Here is a 19124-nt window from a genome sequence, read left to right on the forward strand (position 1 = left end):
TGCTGGCTTAGTTTCCCACCAGGTTGGTTCAGAGCAGCAGCTCAGTGCAGGGGGGAGGCCAGGAGAGCAAAGGCAAGGGCAGGAGCAGAGCAAATGTGTCAGCTCAGGTTGACTTAAACTGTCCTTGGACTGAACCTTGGTGAGCCTGACGTGACTTGGAGAGAGGTGAAGTTAAGCTCAGGTATTTATGTATCCTCCCAAGTGTGATTTATGGGAGCTGCTGGTAAACCTGGGGCCAGCTGACTTTGTTTAAACAAATCCACAGGTCACTTTAGCCAATTTTCCTTTTCTTTGAGCATGGAATATTGATACTTCCCCCCATATTTTCCCTCTTGTATAATATGAATTTCTAAATAAACCCCCAGTACAGAACATTCTGTATTCCTTAGTTATTTATCTCATTCATTCAGATAAAAACTGTTTCAGTTATCAAATAACCAGTTTCCATTAGTAACTGGAAATAACTTTTTTTGTATAGATCTCAGTGTGTTAAGTAACTGGATTTTTTTATGATGAGTTAAAGTAAGAGCATTATGAAATGAAATTTAGCGTACTACAAGTACTAAAATGCATTCCTAGTTCAGCAGGAGACTCTATTAATTCATCACTGGAGAATAGTTTCATTATGGTACTTTTTCCTTATTTAGGATTTTAATGGAAATTTGAATGCAGTTTTCTAATTGAGCAGAATGTTGTGTCTGATTCAAAGCTGATGGTATTGTTCTTTTGATTTTTTTGTGAGTAACTCTTCTGGCTTTCCTGAAAGATTTAAGGTCTGGAAAGTGCAAAAAGGCTATTGTGAGAAGACAATTAAAGTCATTAATTTAAGAGTTGTAAAATTCCTGTCACTTCTGTCTTAAATCTATCTTTTTTTTTTTTTTTTTTCCTTTTTCTTACCATTAACCTGAGGATGCAACTTATTAATGGTTTGCTCACCCTATGCTGGGCTAAATACAGGACAGAATGAGAAAGAGGTTAAAGAGCTTTACCATCCAATCATGAAATGATTATATATAATTTGCAAGGCCCTCCTGCAAGCAGCCATGTGAACAAGCTGTGTTTTGGGTGGGTCACTGTGCTTTACCGTGGGTGCATCAGTGCCTGGATATTTGTACATGAAATCTGAAAGGAAGAAAGCAAAAGGAAGTTGATGGTCTTGGGGGCTCTGTTAATTCACGGAGCTGAAGCTGTGGTATGGAAATCTAATGTTGGAATCCGTATTTGTGAAGTCATCAGACAGATATTTTAAGGCTGGGAAAGGATTTCCTGAGGTCATTACCATTCTTTTCATGTGGCATAAGAGCACTGTCCAACAGTAATGCAGTAATCCCTCACTTGGGGAACCCTTTAAGGCACAGACTCCGAAACAACGAACTGGACTTGATTTCTGTGAAAGCCATTTCTCATGTTCTTCTCACAGAGCAAGTGCTTTTAAGGGTATTGCCATTCTGAGGAGACCACTCTGGCTCCCCACTTAGCTGAATTGCTCTTTAAACTATTAATTTGGTCAGTGGAGTAATTTAATAATTTTCCATATGCAGACAACAGAAGCTGAAAATCAGTTTGATGTGCTGGAACTCCTAATTGTGCCTTTGAAGGGGTACTCTAATAGTGTGTGTGCCTAAACCACTACAGACCTACATTCCTTCTGCATTTTGAAGGAGTATTCCTGAGCTGATACCTCATATATTTTATTTTTTTTTTTTGTTTTACCCCCTTTAATTTCCTCGTGTTAAATTTCCAAACCTAATTAATACAATTTCTTTCCTGTAGGTTCGCTCCATGATGGCTCAATTAGAGCAGCAGTAGAACTGTGGTTCAATATTCAGGCCAGCTTCATAATTGAAAACACATTTTCTTCTCAAAAGCTGCAGCTGGTTTGGTTCTGCTCATGCAGAAAAGGATATAACCTTGCATAACATAGGAAATGAACGGTTGAGAGAGAAGCCAAATTCAATTTCAGTCAGATATTTTGAGGATAAGTCCATGATCTATGGAAGCAAGGGAATGAAAAGTGTGTGTATGTGGAAAGCAGCGTGTTCAGCACTCTATTAATCATGGCCAGCCTGGGTGCTGTTGTGTGCCTTGCGTTAGCACTGATGCTCGTACAGAGGCTGGAGAGCAGCCAAGCACTCCAGAAGTTAACCTCTTAAAGACCCTGAGCTGCTTTCTGTTGAATAAATGTAATTTTGTGGTCAGAAATAAATGCTTGTGATGTAGCAGGAGCTTTGAAAACAACAGCGTGGCAAAGCTATTACAAATTGCTCTGTGTTGGGGAAGTCAACAGCATACATCAAAATCCAGCGCTGTGTTTAGGCCCAGAGCTTCCCTGCTTTTCAGTGGAAGTCCCATTAAAACACTGCATTTACCAAAGTGGAGTAAAGTGAATATTTTTGGCAGTTAATTTTCTGTTAATGTCCACTCCACATCTCAGTTCTCTTCCCCAAAGCTGTTGGAGAGGGGAGAGGTCACGGCCTCCTCTTGGGGTAAAGGCAGCTCCACAGCCATTCATTGCTTTGTTTACAGAAGTGTGTAAATGATTATTTATTTATTTTTGGCTGGCTTGATTGCAGTTTAAACAACATCTTTCCTGAGGAAGGTGATTTAAATACACTCCAGCATCTCGAAGGCAGATGCGCTCTCCGTGCCGAGCACGTGGGGCGGCTGCTGCAGGGTCAGAAGCATCCCTGGGAGGAGACACTGAGCTCCAGGTGATGGACAGAACTTAGAGACTCTCAGATACAGTCAGAGCCTCTCCTGTATGACCCTGGGACACTTCTCAGCTGTGGGGATAACGGGCAAAGTCCCAAACATAACACACCCCACCAGAAGCAAGCGACAGGCACCGAGCACCTTCCTCAAGCTCTGGCAGGTTCCTCTCCCTCCCATCCCATGTGCAGGCAAGTTATACCGAGACAGCAGGTACTGCCAGGGCAACTTTGGGGAGGATGAGCCCAAATCCTCTGATTTTTATATAATTGACAAAGTGCTGAGTGCCCGTTGGCAGCTGGTGGGCTGTCTGCACGGAGCCCCGCTATGCCGCTGCCACGCGTTCCGGGGAGACGACAACGGTGCCGGGAAACTATTTCTGCAGGATTCCGACAGGCAGCCCCGGTTCAGTTCGCAGGGTCAGGAGCATCTTCTCATCCTTGTGAAAAAAAGAGAGCTTGAAGGGTGCTGGAAGGAATGGGGATAGGAGGGCTGGGCTGGGTGAGGTGTTCTGCCGAGCGTCGTTAGAATCCAGTCCCTACTTCTCCAAATACAGAATTATCTCTGTATTTATTACAGAATTACTCTGAGGCTCTACACAAATCGGTGTCTGGTCTTGGTTTGTCATAAAAGAGAAGCAAGAGGGTGAGCTCAGTATAAAATACCAGCAAAAGGTTGCATTTTGGTATTTATGTGCAGGTGGGTTTTGCACAAAGGCTGTTAATGTGCTCCTTCTTGCACGGATTCCTCTGACCTAATTTTTTAAAATATCTAAATGAAAGTTTGGATTGTCCATAAGAGAGAGAAGCGATTGTAGGTTCCAGGTCACTGCTCAGAGGCAGGAGGAGAAGTAAGTGGGCAGGTCAGACCACCCACTCACCTTATGTGAAGCTCCTGGGAAGCTGGAGGTGGTGTGGGATAGCCCAGGCTGCTCTGCCCTCATAGGAGTTCTGCTTTCTCCCCTTCCTCCCTGCCCCACTTTGCCACACCAGACGTGGCTGGACTGGCAGATGTTCTCCATCCTTGTGCTCTTGCAGAACCTCGAGGCTCAGAACTGATATCTCTCCCCAGTTAGTGACAGAGCAAATGATTTGCTGATCTCTTCACTAGAAAGATGTTCTTTCAATTTTGGGGGAAGGATGTGTCCCCTGTTTACAAGTCATCTCTTTGTTTCAGCTTTGTAGCATTAAGGGAATTCAGCCTGTGCTGACTGAGGAGAGAGGATGGGATGCAAAGTGTAGAACTACAAGGGTAAATAATTATCCATGTGCATGAGGTGCCCCAGCAAACTTGGACCACCCCAAATCTGGTTTCGCACAGGCTTCTTACAGCCCTTTAAGTTCCAGTACCACATGATTTGACTAAACACGAGCACCCACGTTATTGATTACTAATTGGAGTAAAACTTTGCAAATCAACCCTATTTCTTCCGTGTTCCTGCTGCTTGTCTATGGATCCAGGTGTCCCTGGAGTTACTGATCTGTAGCACCAGAAAATACTGTGAGGGTTTAAATAATGTGTCAGATGGGCTGAGATGTGTCAGAGGGGCTGAGATGCTGGCATTAGCTTGGTGTTCAGGCATATTCTTTGTCCTTCACAGACAGCTCTAAGCTTCCATGAAGCCAAGTCCTTATTTCCAGGGCCAGGCTGTCCTTCAGTTTGTTTTACTTCAGCATGAAAAATACCAAAGTCTCCAGTAAAATTCTAACACGTCATTGCATCGGAGCGTATTATATTAACTAATGTAGATATTAACAAAGTCAATCCACTTTCATACTATGAAGACTGATCAATAGAATAGTGAGAGAGGGGAATTCTGTAACATTTGGCACTCTGACCCTGCTTTTGCCATCTGTATTTGTCACTCTGCTTTCGTGCTGTACCCAGTCCCTGCGGGTGCAGGACTGATGCCGACGGGTGTCCTTGCCCTGGCCCGGGGTGTCCACCTCCTCCCTCCTGCTGAGCCCAGCAAATGCACAGGATGAGTCAGTTCAGTGTGCTGGCATGATGGAAAATAAATTCCTCTCCCTCTTTGCTTAGTTTTTCATCGAGTCACTGAGCTGAATCATGCAACAGCAGCGCCGGGGCTGGAGCTGATGCAAGAGAAGCGGCAGCCGGTGGCCTGAGGCAGGAGGAGGGATCTGGGCTGTTCTGCTCCCCATGGATGGGTTGGGAGCTGGGTGAGAGCAGGAGCTGAGAAACCCAAAATGCAGAGAGAGGGGTGAGGAGGGAGGCACATGGGTTACCTGAGGCTCCAGGAGAGGTCCAGCAGGGAAAGCAGACCCGCCGTGGCCGTGATCCCGGGGCAGGGTGGCAAACGGCACACGCGATTTAGAGCTGGCAATATCTGGAGGCACATGTTGGGCTGGGCTGTTTAACTGGGCAGGAAGATCAAAGATTGGAAAAGCAATGAGAAGCTGTCCTGTGAGAGCGAGGGAGCGGAGCTTTCCTCGGGGGATGGCAGCGTTGTTTGTCTGGGAAAGTCAGGATTTATCTGGGCATGAAAGGAAGGGAAGGTTTTAAGGGTTCAAGGTTGCAGCTGTTTCGCACTGGAGGGAGGCAGAATTGAAAAGTTGAGGGATTTGAGTCCTTCTTAAAGCTCTCTTCTTGACTTGAGGTTAAACCAACAAAGTGGTGAGGCGGGGATGCTCTTCCCAGGCTTTTCCCTGGTATCATACCTGTGTCCCAGCCCAAGCAGCTTTGGTGAAGCAGATTGGTATTGGATCCACTGTGAAGTCCTTAATTCCGTTCAAGAATTTATAGCCCAGCTAAAATCCACACCATATGCTTTAAGCAGCTGCACAGAAATAATTTTCTTTTTAATTTTGCTTCAAAACTCTTTTTGACTGCAACAAAGCTTAAATGCAGTATTTTTTTTTACTTTTTCTTTTGTCAGCGGCAAAATAAATTAACTGGGTTGGTGAACTGTATATTTTTATTAATTTGAAAAATTATAATGTCATATTTTTATTAATTTATTTATTGATAGATGGATATTAAGAAATTGAAATCAAGCCAGCTGGGTGCTTCCTAATGTACACACACAGGGGGTTGTAGAGCTGTTGTGCTGCACCACCTGAGCAGCTGATGGACAGTTTTATATGAAAGAGCAGCCAAGCTCTGTTGTAAAGGCTTCAAAGCAAGACTGGTGCCTTTGCATAGCATTAATACCCTTACTATAACCACCATTTGATTCCAAGGCAGCTGTTTAAGAATATAGCACAGCTTAAAAGAATGGTGCGTTAATGAGCTGTTATTGTGCTTTTCCTTTGGTTTAATATGTTTCTTCCAATTCTTAATGGCATTTTGGTAACTTGAAGTAATTGAAGACAAATGGAAAAACTTCATGATGCAAAACAATATGAGAGGAGATGTGTAGGGGAAGGGGGATGGGTGTCTCCTTAAGGCATCTATTTATTAAAAATCAGAACAGAAAAATAGCTTCTCTTTTAAGTCATTTATTTTTGTGTGCAGGACAGTGAAAGACAGGTCTTTAATGTTAAGGTGGTTAATGAGAGTCAGGATTACAGCTGAAGAACAATGAGGATAAGTAGAGGAGTTGAGGCTACAAAGTTCCTATTTAGCATAGTTGTGTTTGTGGATCTGCAGTTAAAGGAATTGTGAGTAAATCACTGATGCTGGACAGTAATGCTGGACAGACACAGCATTGGGATCCTCTCACAAAGGAGTTGTCTTGGGGATTCGAGTTCACCATCCCAAACATTCAGCTTTGTTGAGCGATCCAAGTGGATCCAAGAGGAGCAACAGATGTGCCACTCTCATGGTCTGAAATGTGCTAATGTGCTGATATCCGTAAGTTCAGAGAATTTAAGTGTCAGTGCAGGATGTGCTGGCATCTGGCAGCCCAGCTTCCTGGCAAAGAGCTTCATCATCCTGTTTCATCTTTAAATTCAGGAATGCAGCTGTGCAGCCTTTGGTCTGACTGCAGAGGCGGTACCACGTACAGCCCAGAGCATCCCACCTCTGCAGACCTGCACACAGCAGATTTGGGGGGCAGTAGACACCAGGCTTGAATTAATGCTGAAATTTCCTAGTGCATAAAGAGTGAAAGATTCCAAACTAAAGCCACAGACTTGGCTTTTACCTGTTTGAACCTGACTGGACACAGCTGAAACAGGAAGAGATAAAACCGCGTTCAGCACCTTCCCTGACACAGGTGCCAGATTTATGGTGCTTGTGTAAATGTGGAGATGAATCCATGATGATAATCTGATTTTAGCCAGGTGTAGTTGATATTAGACTGGGGCCAAGTGATCCTGAGCTAGGCTGTCCGTGCTTCCAGGGGAACGTGCCAGGAGTGTGGGGCAACAAGCAGCAAAGCGTGGGAGCAGCTCACAGAGATTTTCACAGCAGGGAGATGATTCTGGAGGGGAAGGATGTCACTCAGCCTCCAGGGTGACCTCGAGACCCTGAGCAACGACTCATGAGAGCACTTGACCTGGAAAAACAAGGTGGATAAAGGGAGGAGCACTCTCAGACCGATGTGATGTTTTAAAGCTGAGTGAGATGAGGAGGGAGGATTCCTGGTGTCTCAGTTCCGTTATTGCACTGCAGCGCCAGTGGTATTATCAAGACAAATAGTATGCCAAAACTTAAAAGTGAACATATGTTTATGGGGGTGGTGGGGAATACAGAGGTCACTGTTGTTTCTTTCTGCTCGGAGAAGACATAATGGGGCCTGGTTTAGATAAATTAAGATTTGGAGCTGAGCTCGTGTCAAGACAACGCGAGTGTAATTATAAGTTGACTTCTTTCAGGGTCCCTGAAGTTTTTAGAGTCAAATAAAAATGTTCAGCAAGAGTTTTATAATGTAGTTCAACTGTTTAATGTGAGCTGATTGCAGCTCAGCCTTGTTGGCTCCTGAACCAATTTTACTTAGATTTGAAAAATTTTCAGTGAACTTCCAAATGCTTCCATGTCATTTCAGTGCTCTGTTTCCTCTCTTTCTGGACTTCAATTATATTTTGCTATTTTTTATGCATTTTTCATCATCCCATATTTCCTTATTTCCTTACACACCTGGGTGCTGGCATGCTTAATTATTTTTTCATTCCAGTTAAAGTTGTCATGGTGCTTTTTCTAAATTTTATTTTAAGGTATAAAATAGAGGCAATGCTCATTTTTAGTAGAACTTTAAACCAGGCACGTTGATTTATTTTTTTAACAACTAAAACATAAACCCATATTTCTGCCTGGTGGGATTGTTTGGAATTCTGGTTCTGAATTTAGAGGGGGCGAAAAGGTGTAAAATACCTGTGATTTACAAACTGCTTCCTTTGGAAAGTCTCTGATCTCCTTGGAAGATGTTGTTTCAATTCTGGTTTATATTTCCATCACTCTATAACTGGTGAGGACTGAATAAACCATACCTCTTATAATACTTAGGGAGAATATAAGTACAAATGCTCTTTATTAAAATGTGGAAAAACTGTAATAGGCAAACAAATCCATCCTGTTATTTCTCAGAAATGGAAGCATTTTAAACGCTTTGGCTTTCATAAAAGGGGCAAATGAATTTTTCAAAATACAGTACAGAATCAGTGCTGTAATGCTAATTGTATTTAATAATAGTAATTTAAATTTGGCTGCTCTCTGCTGAGCAGCAGCGAGAGAAAATTGTATGTGGGAACGTTAAAAGTCCACAAGTGGAGCATATGGTGTTCCTTGGCCTTCAGAGTCTGTCTCCACGTACCCAGGAAACAGCTCAACTGCAGAAGCCTCTCTGGTGGTGCCCCTTCCTTCGCGCCCGTCCCCGAGCGGTGCCTGACGCTCCCCAGCATCGATTTCCACGTCCCGGGGCCTCCCTGCCTTTGGCACTTTGGTCCGTGGTCTCCTTTCCAACAGGCTTTGTGTGAAAATGTTCCAACTGAATTACTTGTGTTCTCATTCCCTAATGAGCATCAGTCCATCTGTGATTGCTTGAATTCAGATTAATAAATGGGTTATTCACGACCATCAATCCCTTGCTCTCCGGCACGTCGTGTGCCCTGGGAGATTCCGGTGCCTTTCCATAGCCTTTCTTGGTAAATTCTGACAGATAAGCATGGCCAGCACCTCTTGAGAATTTATATCTGCTCTCCACATCCTCCCCCATTCTGACCTCTGATGCTCGTTTATCACCTTTCAGATACCTTTCTTTTTTTTCTAATTGCTAGCTGCAAATAGGTCAGGTTTCAGTTATGCTACACCTCCACCAACCTCCATAAATGAATCCAGATTTTGGAGGGATGTCAGTGAAATAGGAACTTGGTGAATTTCTCTAAACACAGCCTTGTATTGTGTTACCTGAACTTGTCTCCTTCCAACCTCTCGCCGTATCTCCCAAGATTTCCCTGGTGCTGCCAAATGCTGTGCGGACGCTGTCCGTGTACTTTCTTCCCTCCTCGGCTCCTCCCCTCCAAGCCTTTTCTTGGTTGTGCATTGTTCTCCTCTGTGATTTTTACAGTTGTCCTTGTTGTTTGGTTTTCTGCCCTTAATCCTGCCCGTAATGATCTCTACAAGTCACTTAGGAGCCGCGAGGCTGATCTGTACCCATCACGTGCTGTCCCGCGCTCCGCTGCACTTGGCCGCGGTATTTAATCATCCACATTGCAGGATTCCCCCCTCCCCTCCCTTCCCAAATCCTTCCCTGCTCTTCACAGAGTCATTTTAGTACAAAGTAAACAGAAGTGGCACCAAAGCTGACCCCACAGCACCCTCCTGCTTATCTCTCCTCCTCCCTGTGCCGCTTCCGCTCCCTGGCACCCTCCGCTTCCCGTGCCGGAGCGTTGGCAAAGCCCAGCCACACCACAGGTTGGTCGCATGCTTTCTAACCCTGCAGATCTCCCTCCTGTACAATAAAATATCAGATACTTTCCTGAAGTACAGATACAGTGAAGTCTGGCCATTGTTCCTGCCTTATCTACCGAATCAATAATGCAGAGAAAGAATTCAAGGACGTTTTTCAGGCAGGACCTTCCTTTTTTAGGCCCTGGTGACGTCCACACCTTTAAATGGTTCCATGCTATTAACTGCTCTTTAAATACACAGAAGAATTGATATCAGGCCTTTGTATCTGTAGTTCTTCAGATCCTTCCTTGCCTATTATTAAAATATGGAAATGCTAATCTCCATGCTTTTGGTTTCCTGATTTGGGTAAGCTGCCACTGAGCTGTGTCAGGCTTTCCTGTTTCCCTTTCTGTCTCTCTGCTTTGGAGTATTAATTCAGTAGATCTGGTCTTGAGTCAGTTTGGTTGCTTATTGTCAATATTTAGTAATAGTAAATCCTCTGTTTTCTACTACGATAGGAAAATATGCGTTTACAAAAAAGAGTTGCTGTGGAAGAAGTATTTTATTCTTAGAGCCATTAAGCTGCCTTTCCTTGTAAAATGGAGTTTTAGATGAAAATAACAAAATAATAAAAATAAATTCTTAGATGAGTATTGTGTGTGTTACAGAACACAAAGAGAAGCTGGTCAGAAGAGCCTGGTATTGGGTGCAGACAGTATAGACTCCACGGGTCTGTGCCTGAGCTGGGTCACAAAACCTTTTTTGCATGTAGAAGATTCACAGTTATTTAGTGTTAAGTACCCCAGGGTGCCCATCAAGTTCATCTTTCCATCCTCTCACAGGCTCAGTGGAAATAATAGAAAAATATGTTTCCCACAAAAAAGGCAGAGTGGGACATGAGAAGTGGCCACGGCTCCATTTTCTGTGTTAGATCTCACTAAGTGGTAAAGGAAAAGAGTTGGTGAGGGGAGAGCCTGGCAAATACCAGGCTTTTTATAAAGATTTAAAGTCAAGAATCACAACAGGCAGGAGTGTTCGTAAAAATTTTGATTAAAAAAATTATGCTTGTTATTGTGCTGAAAAATGGACTTTGAATTATATTCAGTACAGATGGGGCAGGAATAATCTTATAAGGCTGCTTCTGTTGGAGCTGTACACAGGAGACTCGGGTTCCCTTTTTGTGTATCAACGAGTTTTACGTGAAATCTATTAAATTTATATTTATAGCTCTGAGTGTAAGAGTTGTATTGGAACAAGTCTTAAAGCCTCTTTTCTCATCACCCCCTTAGATTGACGCATTGGGCAAACGAAGCAAAGAAGCAGAGGCAGCCTTCTTGAATGTTTATAAGAGATTAATTGACGTTCCAGGTAAGCAAATTATTTCCTTATTCTGAAAGACTGATGGCTCACGTTTGTGTGAATGGTAGTGGGCACTTTTTCTACCTTTGATAAGGTAAATATGAGCAAGAGCTCTGTTCTGGAACTGGTATGCTCCAGTATTGTTTCCAGTGGAGAGAACTGTGACCAAGGCACATTTCATGACTTCACGTTACATTTAATGTTTGTATAAATCAATTTATATTATTGCAATATTGCATGATCCTCAGTAATTTGTTTATGAGGGGGTTCAGACATTTTTGACGCAAAAGAAGCTTCATCAAGAAACAGTAATATTTGTATTTTTTAAAGACAATGTTTTTCATGCCTTCTAAAAAACCAAAGGAAAAGCCTTACTGCTTTTGGTAGTAAATCACTACCAAATTTCTGTTCTGTGCAGGGTAAGCACGATCATGAATTTTGTTTGAAGGCATTTATTGTACGTGTTTTCAACTTTCCTTTGTTTGGCATCCGAAGTTTCTTTGTTTGGCGTTTGGTTTCAGTTAATTTCTTTTTACATTTTAGGAGTTGATTTTTCTGTTTTCCCCAGTGGTTAGTAAATACTGTCTGAACAGATTTTTCTTTTTCCAGCTGTACCCACAGCTGAGAGGGAGTGAGGAGTCCAAGTCTCCTCTGCCACATCTTGGCCTGACTGAGCTGTTGGCCCATGACAGTGTGTGTGTCATTTTATACTTCTATAAAACATTGACATTATATATAATATTGAAAATATCTCAAGAGAGGTTTTGAGGTGTAGTTAATACTTTTAAGGGCTTAAAAGGGTTTTTAAGGCCTCATTGCAAAGTGCACCTTGGTCTTTACTGGCTTTACCTTTTAAGGAGCACATTTCATGCACGCTTCGAATAAAAATTAATTTTTTAATGTTTTGGTTTATAGATTAACTGGTTAAAAGGTCAGTGTTTTCAGATGCTCAGTCTGAGCTAAAATATGTATTTTTTTGTGCTTTCACATTCATAGTTGAGCAGTGCTCAGTGGCCAGTCCCTTTATAGAGATGCAGCGACTCACCATGCCCTTCCTAGCCTGCAGCTGCCTTGGAAATGTTTTTTAGGTTAATCAGCCATGGTCTGTGAGCTTTCCTTTACTTACTTCCTGCTCAGAGTCTCAGTAGTGTTCCACTGAACGCTGAGCAGTTCCCTTTGCCCACCTGCTCATGCCTTGGGATGAGGTAGACAACTCAGAGAGGGTCTGAATGTCACGTACAGGGTGTGGGCAGTGCCTGGCACGAGCAGCGTGGGCATGGGATGGAAACCCCTCCATGAGAACATATCCAACGTTCCTGCAGTCTGTGAGTCCAGTATTCATTGCTGGAGAGAGACACTGCAGCCCTTCCATCTCTGTACTAAGGCAGGGGGCTGCTTCCTGCCGTAATTTGGGAGCTGAGTAGGTTGGATTTTGAATTGTCTGTGTCTTTTCACGACTGAGCAGTCGTGTCAAACAAGGGCTGTGTGGGATCCTTCGTGTGCTGTTGTGCAGGGGCTTCTTTGTGAAGCCTGGCACTGACACAGGTGCTGGGATTTGAACAGCAGGTCAGACCAAAGCCTTATGGAGAAGGAGGGATGTACATCCCACCCGTGCTGTGGGATCTAAATGGTGAGGGACTTTGTCAGTACTTCTTCATAAGAGAAAGGATTTTCTCTTTTCCTTCGTTGGCAGGAGCAAAATTCACAGCCCTACTTCCACACCCCACAGCCACATTCCCTTCACATGCCCTGTGTTACGTGTCACAGAAATATTTCTTTGATATTCTCAGTGCACAGAAAAATTGCAGCCTGGCTGAGCTGTGAGGGCAGTGGAGTCTGTGGGACGAGAAACATCTCCAGGTTTTTAGTCCCATGCTCTATTTACAGGGCCTGAGAGTGCAAATTCCAGGTTCTCAGGAGAAGGCCAGCCAGTCTCCCGTGGCTGCGTGCAGGCGTAACAAATACTCCCTGTTTACAACACGTCCTGCAAGGAGAAGGAAAGCAGCCCTGAGGAATGTGTGGCACTGCTCTTTGTCAGTGTGAGGCACATGCACTTCAGCACTTGCTCCACTGTGTTGCTCTTTTTTCTTCCCTTCTCATCCCAGGTAGTCTGTTCCATTGGGCAGTATCCATGGAGGGCTGGGTAGGTGTATCCCTGGAGGCTCGGGTGGTATCCACGGAGTGCTTTCCTTTATAAACAACCACCAGTATTCATTTATCACACGTGTTGTTTTGCCTCTGTGTGGCTTTACATATCTTTTGACCTGTTCATTTGGTATTTCAAATATTTAGGTATACTTTTAGCTCCCCAGTCCTGCTCTGTTTTCTTTTCGGTGTGAGAAGGGAGCTGTGATGTTTGGAGAAAGCTATGCCTGGAATGCTGCAGAGTGGTTATTTAGCATTAAACATCGCTGTTACATGACAAGGGTGCAATTTTATCAGACTTTCAATATCCTTTATAGGACCATATAATAATTGCAGCTGAAGTCTAATTCCCAGCAGCCAATTTTATGGTTCTTGAGGAAAGCGTGTATTTCTCTCCTCAGTAATAATGTGCACACTTTATATAATTAAAAAGGGCTTCTATTTTAATTTTACTATAAAATGATCTGTATTGAAACTCCAACCACGGTGCTTTATGGATTCAGCTAAGTTTAATGATTTTTTTTTCCTGACTTGACCAGAGTTTTCACTCAGGCTCACCAGTAAGGAATTTGTGGGAAGGGTGGTATTTTACTTGTAAATTTTCCTATGTACATCAGGGGTTTTCTCTTTAAAGGATAAACCAGACTTTTTATATATCTTTCTCCAGCTTTATGATGCTGTTAAAATAGCATTATCATTGCTTTGTGCTGCAAAAATTTATCCTTCCTAAAGGAAAGTACATGTCAAGGAAAACATTTTGGTTTATGTACATTTATACAGCTGTAATTCGCACTCAGATCGTTCTGTCTTGCTTGAGACTGAACATTTTTAATTAATGGAATTAATTTTCTCATTTAATTACCTTATTTTCAGTATGCAGTAGAGAGCTAGGGAAAAGCAAATGCTGCCACATGAATTGCACTAATCAACAAGGTTGTCAAAACTTACCTTTAAAAATAATGTGAATATATTTATTTTGAAGTAAAGGGAGGTTGGATCTGCTTTCTTCCATCTGTTCAAGATTCCTTTGTCTTTATTTTTATAAAATAAGTGCATTATGTTAGCACCCTTGGCTTTTAGGGTCTTAATCTTGCTAACACTTAAAAGTGAAATTGGAGCCTTGTTGTGTGTTTGGAGGAGGGATGTTGCCTTGCAGAAACAGCATATTCATAACTAAAGCTTCAAGGAAAAATATTAAGCGTGAAAAATACTAGATATTTTTATTTTAAGAAGGAATGATGTTTGCTGCTTAATTTTTTTTAAAACAAAACTTCACTGTAATTTTCAAGTGAAAGTTAAAACGTGGAAACTCGAGTGAAGGCCAGGTCTGGACAAACTGGTTAAATAGAGTTTCTGCTGTTTGTATCCCTGTGCACAATTACAGTGGATTTGCTCAGCTCTCAGCATTTCTGTCGTTCAGCACAGCTCTTGGGCAGGCAAAGAAGAAACGATTCTGCCTTTAAACAAACTCTGCTCCCTGGAAGTGGCACAATTAAACCAAATTTGGTTCGTTCCATAGTCTAGGAAAAACCATTTCGTTTTTTGAGCATATATATGTTTGAGACTGAGGGTAAGTTAATTGCTCTCAGGTTGGAGGGGCTGTGCAGCCTTTTAGGGCTGAGCCATAAATGGGGGTTTTTTTGTCTTAACAGGAATTTTCTCATCAAGAAACTAAATGACTCGGGGTGTAAAAGGGGATGTGCTTGTGGTTTTATTGGAGACTCTTCACAGGTCTCTGTTGTGATCAGATTTGGTGCTCTATAATGTGTGTGGTGTGTTTTAGCTCAGAAGACCCTCTATCTAAGGAAAGCATAACATAAGAGAGGATAAAAATAAGATTTATTTTTTTTTAATGTGCCCTTTCCAAACAATTAAAAGCCATAACAGGGAAAGGTGGCTGAAGGGGAAATTTTATCTTTCCCTTACTCCTTGCACACCCTGCCATGGGTGCTGTGTCTTACTAAAGGGTTTGAAGGAGGAGCAGGCTCGTTCCAAAGGAGTTTTCCCCACACCCATCACTTCCCGCAGTATTTTTGTTTAGGTGCAATCCCGGTTCAGCCTTGCACATTCCAACTGCTCTGCATAGGGGGTTCTTTTTCCAAGGAGTGATTTCGCTGAGGAAACACAAAGCTCTTTTCAAATAAGTGATCAGCAAAGCACAAAGTAAGTGTGAGGGATTTACTTCTAAAGGCAGAAATTAAAATTTGTTTCTCACCCCTATAAAGCTTCATTCCCTCACCCCTCTCCCATGCTGGCAGCAGTAGGATTTGCAGTGTTTTCTGCTGTCATGCTGTTGCCTTTCTCCAGACTTGCATTGCTGTTTGGGCTCCAAGAAAATTCTGTTTAAAGTGTATTTGATCAATGTTCTGAGGTTAAAGGTGATACAAGAGAAAAACAGGTTTGATTTTGGATTTGTCCCCCCCCCCCCCCCCCCCGAAAAATGATCTGCTGCTTGTGTTGGAGGGGATAAATGAGTATGAAGTTGTTGTGTTTACAGATGTTCTGTGGCATGGTTGGATTTTTTGGTGAAGTGTAATGTTGAGCAGAAAGGTTAATGCCAATCCTGACAGCAGAAAGTCAGTATAATACCGATTTTTACATACCCAGATGACCTGTGATGTGCTTAAATTTCAACATAAGCACCCCCAGTCTTGTGCCGATAGAGAGAGATGGTTCAGTGTAAATTTAGGGGAGACATAAAGAGGGGAGGAGGAAAAGATGTGTAAGCACATCCCAAAGAAGAATAATAAAAAGGTAGTTTGAAAAAGTTAATACCTGGAGCAGTCTTGTCTGGGATAATGGTGAATTGGTTGTCAAAACTGTCTAAAGAGCAGGATCAAGTTATAGTAAACCCTAAGTTTGTGGTATGTTGAGACTGATTAGCACAGAGCATTTTTGAGAAATGTTTGATATCATTACAGTGTGAAGAATTTTAAGCAGTTCCTCATTTGTTAATAATATGTGACAAAATGGTCACCCCTTTCCCAATAAAATATATTTGGATAAAATAGAAGACAGACCCGTAAAATGAACAGGTTTATGAGTTTGCTGCCCTTGACTTTACAAGGGAAATGAATATTCATAACGTGCCTTTTCTCAACCTCAGAGGGAAAAGAAAACAATATTACAGTGAGTAGTCTCAGGGGGAAGGGAAGCAAAAGGAACTCGCTCACGGACACAGAAGTGGTGCAGACACCCCTCGTCAGAGCAGTCGGGTGTCTTTCTAAACACACTTGAAAATCTGATAAAATTAAGCAGAAAATTGAGCACAGTTAATACATGAAAGAGTGAAAAGCGATAAGCCCCTGTGGCTGCAGGCAATGATTTAGCTGGTGAGTGGATCCCATCTGAAGCCAAAGTCCTTGATGCATGTTTAGAACAGGTTAAAAACTGGGAGTTGCATAAACAGGGGAAAAATGCCCCAGTTCTGGCAGTGAAGCCTGTACAGTAGAAAATTAGGGACTGTCGACATCAGTGATTTTCTCCAAACTGTTCTGCAAACCTTTGCACAAGGAAGTGCCCGGGGTGGGGGTGAGAGGGACCGTTTAAAGCCCCAGCTGCAGACGGATTTCGAGCAGAGTTCTGGTAGGGGCAGCAGCTGCTGCTGTTTTATTTTCCAGCAGGGTCTGAGTCGCTCGGGATGCTGCTCCAGCCTTTGGGCAGCCCAGTGCTGAGGAATGTACAAGTAGCAAATAATCACTTCAGCTCCTTCCCCTTGGGGTTTGAATTCAGAGCCTCAGCATAACACACAATTTGGGATCTGTGCTGGATGAGTGCACGCTGGTAGGGCATTGCTGTTAACATTACAAAGTTATTTTCAGATGGAGCACAAAGTCCCGGCCAGTTCTCCTCTTTAGAATTCATTCACTTTATCCTTATGTTTTGAAACCGATGTCAAAATAACTGAAAATAGTTCTGTTACCTGAATACGTGGCTCGAAGTTGGGCTTGTCTGATCACATACTTTTTTCTCTAGTTTTTCTCGTTGAATTAATAATTGGATAAATTCCTTTGTAAAAGCTGGAATAAATATTCAAAGGAAGAAATATCCCTAAAGCACACACTTTAAAAAATTTATTGTGTGGTTGTCAAGCCCTATTTTACTTGGTAGGCTGGAGGCACGGAAGGAAGAGGGGAGGTGCAGATAAGGGGAAGGATGGAGTGAATAGAAGCAGGAAGAATGTGAGGTATAAGAAAGAAGATATCCCAGAAAATATCCCTGCGGGCACGGGTTGTGTTCACCTGGAGGTTGTCACCACAGCCCTTGAGAAGCTGTTGCTGCAGGGAGTGGACTTAGAGCAGCCCTAAACCCAGTGACTGGAGCAGTGCTGTGTGTTCAGAGCAAAGGCAGAGTGTGCTGGTGGTGGGGAGTATTGGACTTTCCCTTTCTCGGTTGCAGGAATGTGAACTGGAATTAGAATAAACCCCAGCTTTGGGAGGGTTTAGTGCTAAGTCTGTTCAGAAGCTTTTAGGAGAAAGAAGGGATGATTGTGGCAGAAATGCTTTCAAACACAGTGGAAGGCCCTTTTTCTTTTATAAACTCAAAGTAGGAGAAATGAAACTTGGAATACGAGTGGTTTTCTGTAACTGTCCTTCGCACTGAGCTCACTGTGCAAGCAGAAATTCCAATGTCTTCGGCCATTATTAGAACATTAACAATCAAATTGGAGCCTTTTCAGTTGCAATGGCTTCTCTAGTAACTCATTAGGTCCATTTTCAGCTGACGTAGTGCCATCAAATATTGTACTACCTATTATACCCCACATTTAATATTAAAAACTTTTCTGAGGATTTACTTTGGTTACTCCTTTGAAAATATAGGGAATGGCAGTGCAGTTCAAGAAGGAGTTGATCCTTTACTCTGTCTTATGTGATTTCTTGGGTACTAGGGTCGAGGTGCATCTCAGTCTGGGGCAGGGCAGAGCATCTCTCAGCTGTAGCAATTCTCGAGTTGGGAGATAAATAAAGGATGTTTTTTAAATAATAGCCCACAAGATCTAAGAACCACGTTCTGTAAGGGATCTATATGGTTGTGGTAAAATTGGTCCCGTGTCATTTCATTTAACCCTGGAAGCGTTGGAGAACTCGGAGATGATTAATGGGGAGGAAAGGCGCCGGTCTGCTGCCACTCCCCCCTCCCCGTGCAGGGGGGTCCCATCAGTCTGGCTTTGCCGCTTCCAGAGGTCGGCACAATTTGGGATTGAGCTTTTTTGCTGGTGAGGAAAATGAGAGTCCCTCACCCTCTTGTGGGCACTTTGAATTCCCTGGTACGGCCCTCGCAGAACGCTCCGACAGCTGCAGGGTGAGGGAAGCGGTGTTAAAAATTGGAAAAAATAAATAAAAGGAAGAGAAAAATCTCAGTCCTGTGGGATGGGGGAGTAAGAAAATATGTATAATTCTTGATTGAAGGAAGAACCTTTTCATGGTTTTTATGAAGTGAGGAGTTGGAGAGATGATGAGCTTTGTTTCAAACGGAATTACGGCTATAACTCTTCTGTCCCTGGGCTACCAGAGTCATAGGGGAACAGGAGCAAAGCTATCATTTATTCCATGAAATCTTTGTCTCAGTCTCTCTAGGCTATTTCAATTTACCACTGAAATTTCTGGGGAATAATTAATGAATTAATTAAGTATGCTGTGAGGTGTTTGAATATTCAAAAGCTACAATGTAATTATTATTTTTTCTAAAACACATTTTCAGGTTATTTTCAGACATGCAGCCTCCCACAAAAGCACTTACTGCATCAGAAGCTCATGGAGCTTCTCAGTGTCTGTAATCCAGGGACTGTTCCCCGACAGGAACATTCCCTGCAAAGAGCAGCGTTGCATTCAGGAAGGGAAAAACTTCCTTTACTTCGTGACCCAAGTATTGTGACAGCAGAGCTGAACTCTCGGCTCTTTTAAGAAATTAAATCACGTTAATAAAGTTGCGTTAAGGAGGATTATTATTTTTTCCTCTCCCGTATCATTTCGTGTGGGCGTTTCTTGTGAGCGATCACCGAGAGCTTTGCTTACAGTGCGGTTTGGGCAACAGAAATACAGTCACGTTGAAAGAGACCCGTTGCCTTCCATGAATTATTTTTAGATCCCAACCTTAGGAAACACATTTCCAGCGATATAAAT

General features: G+C 42.8%; 1 protein-coding gene across 7 annotated transcripts in view; it reads left to right on the forward strand.

Moving 5' to 3' along the window:
* The window catches only part of CUX1 (cut like homeobox 1), a 271733-nt gene that overhangs the window by 109648 nt on the left and 142961 nt on the right, over positions 1–19124 (forward strand). For all 7 annotated transcript variants that reach the window (XM_032707449.1, XM_032707450.1, XM_032707451.1 and 4 more), the window contains exon 4: positions 10788–10866. In XM_032707449.1, coding sequence (XP_032563340.1) covers positions 10788–10866 — 79 coding nt within the window. The remainder of the gene's footprint in view (positions 1–10787; positions 10867–19124) is intronic.

The sequence above is a fragment of the Chiroxiphia lanceolata genome, chromosome 20 (genome assembly GCF_009829145.1).
Source record: "Chiroxiphia lanceolata isolate bChiLan1 chromosome 20, bChiLan1.pri, whole genome shotgun sequence".
In the NCBI taxonomy this organism is placed as follows: domain Eukaryota; kingdom Metazoa; phylum Chordata; class Aves; order Passeriformes; family Pipridae; genus Chiroxiphia; species Chiroxiphia lanceolata.